This window comes from Monodon monoceros, unplaced genomic scaffold (assembly GCF_005190385.1).
Source record: "Monodon monoceros isolate NGI ecotype Baffin Bay Population unplaced genomic scaffold, NGI_Narwhal_1 Super_Scaffold_22, whole genome shotgun sequence".
NCBI classification, from domain to species: Eukaryota; Metazoa; Chordata; class Mammalia; order Artiodactyla; family Monodontidae; genus Monodon; species Monodon monoceros.
In genome coordinates, this window is record NW_021703779.1 from 86723965 (window position 1) to 86731540 (window position 7576).

At 40.8% G+C, this 7576-nt stretch overlaps 2 protein-coding genes across 2 annotated transcripts in view; one reads left to right on the top strand and one right to left on the bottom strand.

Annotated features, from left to right (window-relative positions):
• Window positions 1-7576, bottom strand: part of NXF3 (nuclear RNA export factor 3) — a 1139741-nt gene that overhangs the window by 870035 nt on the left and 262130 nt on the right. The gene's annotated exons all lie outside the window — the stretch shown is intronic.
• Window positions 3885-5464, top strand: LOC114905720 (protein BEX1). Its single transcript, XM_029240111.1, has 3 exons — window positions 3885-4019; window positions 4418-4495; window positions 4829-5464. Exon 3 carries the CDS (start codon window positions 4834-4836, stop codon window positions 5218-5220), a length of 387 nt encoding a protein of 128 aa, XP_029095944.1. The 5' UTR covers window positions 3885-4019; window positions 4418-4495; window positions 4829-4833; the 3' UTR covers window positions 5221-5464.

Below are 7576 nucleotides of genomic sequence, written 5' to 3' on the forward strand. Positions count from 1 at the left end.
TAGTGGGCAGTTTAAAAAGTGCTATTATGAACATAGGTGTAAATGTTGTTTGGTAAACCAATGCAGACATTTTTATTATGGGTGAATCTAGAGTGAGAGTGCTGGGTCATAGAGTATACATATGTTTACTTTTATATATTCTTCCAAATAGTTTTCCAAAGTGATAGTACCAGTTCTAATTGTACTTGTAAAACACTTGATATTTTCTGTCTTTATTATTTTAGACATTCTGGGTGGTGTTTAGTGGTATCACATTTTGGTTTCAATTTGCATTTCTCTGCACACTAATGAAGATGAGCATGTTTTCACAAATTTACTAGACATTTGGATATTCAGTTTTTTGAGTTGCTGTTTTAAAGTGTTTGCCCAGTTTTCTATTGGATTGTCTTTTTCTTATTCATTTTTGAGAGTTCTTTATACATTATAGATACAAATCATTTCTCAGATATGTGTGTTTGAAAAATTTTCTCCTAGTTTGTGGCTTGCTTCCTTATTCTTTTGATATGTCTTTTGATGAATAGAAGTTTCTGATATTAATAAAGTACAATTTATAATCTTTTTTATCCTTTGTAATTAGTCCTTTTTGTGCCCTCTTTAAGAACACTGCCTACTCCAAAGTCATGAAGATGATTTCCTGTGCATTTTGCATTAGAATGACATTTTTACCTTTCCCATTTAGATCTGCAATCCTCTGGGAATTTATTTTTGCGTGTTACTTAGGTGGAGTTAACAAATATTCTTCACCCATGGATATTTATTTGAACTGCTATGACTTTTTTTTTTTAAATCCTTTCTCCACTGCACTGTCATCTTTGCCATAAATCAAGCGACAGTATGTGTAGGTATGTTTTACAGGTCCATACATGTGTGCCTGTGTCTGTGTGTATACACATATATGTTAATATTTGAGACAATGTCATACTATTTATTCACTATAGCATTGTATTAAGTTTGGTACCTAGTATGGAAATCTTGGAGCTCTCTTCTTCAAAGTTGTCTTGGATATATTTGGCTCTTTCTTTGCATTTTCATATACGTAGTTGGAATCTGCTTGCCAACAGAAAAATAACCTGCTGGGATTTTTATATGGATTGCATTGAATTTATATATCAATTTGGGAATAATTGACAACTTGAAAATATTGAGTCTTTCAATCCATATTTCTATACTTATTTAGGTCTTCTTTAATGTTTCTGAGAATTATTTTATAATTTTCAGTGTAGAGGTATTATAAGTATTTAATTAGATTTATTCCTAGATAATTTGATTTTTAATTTCCTTTACTGGGGTATAATTTACATACAATAAGATACATACATTTTAACTATACAGTTCAATGAAAATGCATTTTCCAGTGGAGTTACTACTCTGTCAAGATAGAGAACATTTCCCTCCGCTAAGAAAGTTCTGTTTTGCCCCTTTTACAGTCAGAAAAATCACAACCTTCAAGCCAGGCAAACATTGATTTGATTAAATTTATATCAATATAATTTAGTTTTGCCTCTAACTTTATATAAATGGAATCATGCAGAATGTACTCTTTTGTGTCTGGTATCTTTCCCTAAGTATAATATTTTTTGAGATGCATCTCTGTTATTGCTTGTACCAGTAGTTTGCCTCTTTCTATTGCTTAGTAGTATTCTAATTCATGAAAACATCAAATTTGTTTCTCTATTCATTTATTGATGGACATTTGGATTGTATCCACTTAGGGCCTATCATAAATGAAATTGCTATGAACATTCCTGTGCAAATCTTTTTGAGGAAATGTTTTAAATTCTGTTTGGGAAAATTCCTAAAAGTGGAATTTCTGGGACATATGGTAAGTGTAAGTTTAACTTTTCAAGAAACTGTTGAAATCTTTCAAGGTGGGTGAACTTCTTAGCAGCAATGAATGAGAGTCCCAGTTGTTCCATATCCTCAAAAATACTTAGGATTGGGGACTTCTCTGGTCCAGTGGTTAAGACTTCGCCCTCCAATGCAGGGGATGCGAACTAAGATCCCACATGCCTTATGGCCAAAAAAACCCAAAACATAAAACAGAAGCAATTTTGTAACGAATTCAATAAAGACTTAAAAAAAAATTGGTGACGTAAAAACATGGATAAGAGACTACTATTTAAAAAAATACTAAGGGTTGTCTGACTTTTAAATATTAGCTACTCTGATGAGTGTGCAGTGATATTTAATTCTGGGTTTTGTTTTGTCTTGTTTTTTACATTTTCCTGATGATTAACGAGATTGAGGATCTTTCCATGAGCTCATTGGTAATTTGCAAATGTACTTCTGTGAAATTTTTGTTCATTTTGATCATTTTTGGGTTTTAGTTTTCTTTTTAATGTTTTTCATATATTATTCCTTTTGATCATTTTTAATTGCATTGTTTGCCTTCTTATTTTGAAATTTAAGAGTTCTTTATATATCTTCTGGATACAAACCTTTTGTTGGTTACACATATTCTAAGTATTTTCTCCCAGCTTCCCACTTCATTTTCTTAACCATATCTTTCAAAAAGCAGACGTTTTCTTTTTGATAAGCCCAATGTCTGTACATGCTACTACTACACTACCTTTACTACTACATCATAAGTCTGGAACTCAGATAATGCAATTTTCCAGATTTGTGGTTTTCTTTTCAAAATTATTTTGTCTATTCTAGGCACTTTGCATTTCCATAGAAATTTGGGGTTAAGTTTATCAGTTTACATGAAGTTGCCTGCTGCAAGTTTTATTTTGACTGCACTGAATTTATAGATCAATTTGGAGAGAATTAGTATCTTAACAGTACTGAATTTCTTGACCCAGGATCATGGTTTACCTTCACATTTATTCTGATCTTTAGCTTCTTTCAGCAGCCTTTTGTAGTTTTCAATGTATAAGTTTTCTACATGTTTTCTTAAATTTATCCCTAAGTATTTCACATTTTTGGAACCTATCATACATTTCATACACACACACAAAATTTCAGTTTCCAATGGTTCATTGCTAGCATACAGGAACACAACTGAGTTTTTGTATATCTATCCATAACTACAACCCTGCTAAATTAAATTCTTACTTCTACAGTAGGTTTATTGTAGATCCCTTAGGAGTCTATCAATACATGATCATGCGATTTGCAAACAGGCATACTTATTGCCTTTTGAATCAGAAATTTGTGAAGGAGTTTCTGTTGTTTTAGTTCTGAAAAACAAACAAGGCTCTGCTGTACTACACACTTATTGGCTCACCTCATGGAAGGGCCTCATGTATCTAGAGGCCACTCACAAGAGGAGCCATCAGCTGCCTTGTCCTTTTCCAAATTCTAAAAACGTAGCTGCCTGTAGAGTCTATATTTATATAATGACTTCGCAGAAGAGACAGGTGGTTGATCTTTTTTCCAACTTTAACGCTGTTTTTCAAATAAAAACGATTTACTTCCTTTTTAAAAAGTATACTGACTTTTTTGTCTAAAATAAAAGGAACAAAACAGAGAGGTATAAAGAATTTTTTAAAATCCTCTCTCCTGGGGCCTTTTCCAGACACATTTCTTCTATGCGTTTTAGTGGAGGGAAAAGGGAGAGATTGGTAGCAGAAAGCACAGCAGGTGGAAGGAGGCGTGTCCTGGGAGCAGAGGAGGGCAAAAGCAAGTCTCCAGAAGAGCACTGGTAATGGCCAACGGCCCCCCGCCCCCCGGGAAGATACTGCCCTTCCGTGGCCGTTAGAGAAAGGCCCAGGAACACACAAAGAAAGGAGAGCGTCGGGGCCCAAGCCGGTGTTCGGACAAGCGACATGGGGGGCAGGGGGAGGTGAGCACCACCGGTTCTGCGCGACCCCGTGGGGCAGAAAGGGGCGGCGCGAAGGCGTGGCGTCCCGCGGTGACGGAGGGCGCACGTGACCGGCCCGCGCCAACTCGCGCTTGCCCTGCTCTAGTGTTAGACTCGGCCGTTGCTCGCTACCTTCTCGGTCCCTGCTCCCGGTGGCCCTGAGGGACTGCGGGCCGAGGTCGGCCCCCAAGAGTAGGAGGCGCGGGGGCAGCAGGTAAGGAACCCTGAGGGGGGTCCCCAGAGGTGGCGTGAGCGAGCGGACACGGCCTGTGGACCCCTCCCCGGGGATCCGGTTGCCCCGGGGCGGAGTCCGCAGCCCCCATGCCCCCTGCGGCCTGGCGTTTGGCCACAGAAAACGGTAGGCTTTCTCTGGGGGCGGGCCGCGCGGCCCTGAGGCGACTGCCTGCTTCTCGCAACACAGCGAGCTTTTCCGACACCCCCGCCCCGCCCCCTTTCTTCTCGGGGTAGAAAATGGTGGTCGGCGCGGGGGCGGCTGAGGATGGGAGCGGCGGACGCTGGGTGGGGGTGGCCGGGGGTGGGAGATGCGGGGCTGAGAAGGGGCCGAGCGTCCGGATGCAGCAGCCCCTCTTCCCCCACCCTTACTCTCTGCAGATCTGCGAGTCGAAGTGTCGCGGCGGCACACTTGCAGCAAGAATCGGGAGGAGCAGGAGACCGCGAGGATAGGCCCAGGTCTGTGCGGGGGACAGTTGGGCTGTGGGGGGAACGTGTGGATAGCCCTAAGACCCCCCAAATACCACCCCCTACCCTGTCCTCCATTTTGGTGCCTGCAGAGACGTGGGCATGGATAGGCAGGGAAAATGGTCGGTTTTGGGCGAGGGAGGGGGGAGAGCTTGGACTGGGGGCCCCCTAGAGGGCATAAGGAGCCTCTCAGGTGGGAAAACGAAAATTTGAAGAGCCTTTACATCCGGGGCTGGAAGTCTTGAGAGGTGCTTAGTAGGGCCTCTGTCCTCGGTGCTGATCAGTCCACCCAGAAAATAGTCTCTTCTCTCTTTTGTCTCCTAGGAGCAATGGCGTCCAAAGAGGAACAAGCAGTAAAAAATGTCTACATGGAAAATGCCAACCAGGAGAATGAAAACAAGGATGAAAAGGGGCAGGATGCTAATAAAGGAGAGCCTTTCGCCCTCCCTTTGGAAGCTGGTGAATATTGTGTACCTAGAGGAAATCGTAGGAGGTTCCGTGTTAGGCAGCCCATCCTGCAGTATAGATGGGACATGACTCAGAGTCTTGAAGAGCCACAGGCAAGGATGAGAGAAGAGAATATGGAAAGGATTGGGGAGGAGGTGAGGCAGCTGATGGAAAAGCTGAGGGAAAAGCAGTTGAGTCATAGTCTGCGGGCAGTTAGCACTGACCCCCCTCACCATGACCATCATGATGAGTTTTGCCTTATGCCTTGAATCCTGATGTTTTCCCTGAAGTTAGTAGGGAGACACACCTGCTTCCTAAACTTACATGTTTGTGACGTACCTTTGTTGTAAACCTTTTGGTGTTGTTTCTTGTGGGTCTCCTATTACCAGCTTCTAACTGAATGTTGTGTTTCTGACCCAATCTGTAAGTTTCTGTCAGCAGGAGAGTTTTACCTATTGCATGGAGAGATGTTCTTTATATATTGTGACATTAATAAAGCAGTTTAAAAAAGCATTCTCTGTTTTTTTCCCTTAAAATCGTATATATTTTATATCTGAATAGACAGTCTAAGGATATATAAAGTAAAATTATCTCTTTATGGTAGAATTATGAATAATTTTTATTTTCTTATCTCTATTTTCTCGCCCTTTTTACTTTTTTACCTGCATTGGACAACTCCCAAATGATGCTGATTGGAGTACTAGATCTTCCCAACGTTTTCAGCATCACATCCACAGATAATTTCTTGTGTTATTCACAGAGACGGAAAGCCATGTTCATCGTCTATCAGATTTATCCATTTAGAACTCTCAGAGGGCATCCTCATTTTCAAGATTTGAGGTCCTAGCAACCCACACATTATATCCTCCATGTACTTTTTATTTCCTTTGGCCGCGCCGCCTGGCTTGTGGGATCTTAGTTCCCAGACCAGGGATTGAACCCGGGCCATAGCAGTGAGAGCTCCAAGTCCTCACCACTGGACTGCCAGGGCACTCCCTCTATTTTCTCATTTTTCAAAACAACACATACTACTTAATGAAAGAGTTGACAACCTGATAAAGCAATGTGAGCACTTACTAAGCACTTGTCACAGAATCCTGGTTTTAGCTTACCTTGGTCTCTTATTTAGAAGTGTAAACCTAATAATGATGAGACATACCTCTTTAAAAATCATTATGTTTATCAGCAAGATGAAGATAACAATCACCTCCCAGGGCTTTTGTGTGCACTTGAGGCAATAAGTTTGTAAGCTTTCTTTAAGCTCATTCCCAGTGGCATATGCATGACCCAACCCTTTAGATATTACCTTCAGCTATTTGGGGAAGTTCCCAAAGCCAGGTCTTCCCTATACTCACAAGTCCAATAGGCTAAGGGGTAGGTAAGTCCATTCCTCTGTTGTGCCCCATTCTCACCATCTCCACAGGTTGTTGATGTTCAGGAATCCTTAAGGTGAGAAAGTCCCACTGTGTCTCTGGAATTCCCAATGAATTGAATCTTCACTCTGTTTTATAAACTGTGGATAAATCCCCTCTCCCCGTTTATCTTCATGGAAAGACCTTGCCTGTCTGGGTCTTTCTTAGGTGTAGTTCTTTCCCAAGAAACCTCCATAATTCATGAGACTACAATGTGTGAGGGAACAGCTCACTTAAAATTTGAGACAGTGCCTCCTCACACCACCCCCGTGAAACCTATGAATGTGAAAAGTTATCCTATATTGAGTTGGTTGCCAGGAGATCATGTCAGTGAATTCAGTGGATACCCAAATGTGGACACCTTTATGAGAAGATTGATTGGAGGACTCTTGGGTTTAAGTGTTCCAGTAGAACTTGGGAAAAAAAGTTGCCTTGCAGTGTGCTAAGTAGGTGAAATACATATTATGCATATTATTTCTTTTGTGGAAATAAACTTAGAATTCTAGAACAGAAGTTGGCAAACCACAGGCCATGAGCCAAATCTGGCCTACTGCTTATTTTTTTGGCCAATGAGCTAAGAATAAATTTTATGTTTTTTAATGGTTGAAAAAAATCAAGAATATTTTGTGACATGTAGAAATCATATGAAATTCAAATTTTGGTGTCCATAAAGTTTAATTGGAATACAGACATGTTTATTAATTTACATATTATCTATGGCTGGTTTTGGCCTACAGTGGCAGAATTGAATAGTTGTGAAAGAAATGGTATGGCCCACCTGTAAAGCCTACATATTTATTATCTGGCCCTAACAGAAAAAGTTTGGTAACCCTGCTCTAGAATATAACATCACAATAGCACTTAGGAAACCAAAGGGACAAGTGGCTAGGCAGGTGAAAATGACATGTAACACAGCAAACCACAGACATCATGAATCAGATGCCTAATCAATTTCAAAGCCCTCCTTCCTCCAGGTGCTTGAGACACAAGGTATTACATTCATGTGAGACAAGTTTATAGAGAGAAAGGCTAAAGTTGAAAAGACAGGAAAATTGATGAACTGAGAAGCTTATGCCCTACCAAACTTCTCACTCTTTTTCTTATTTTATTTTTTAGCCACGCCATGCGGGATCTTAGTTCCTGAGTGGGGATCAACCCTGCGCCCCCTGCAGTGGAAGTGCAGAGTCTCAACCACTGGACTGCCAGGGAAGTC

Coding starts and splice junctions, on each gene's coding strand:
- LOC114905720 (XM_029240111.1), top strand. CDS start 4,834: ATGGCGTCCAAAGAGGAACAAGCAGTAAAAAATGTCTACATGGAAAAT.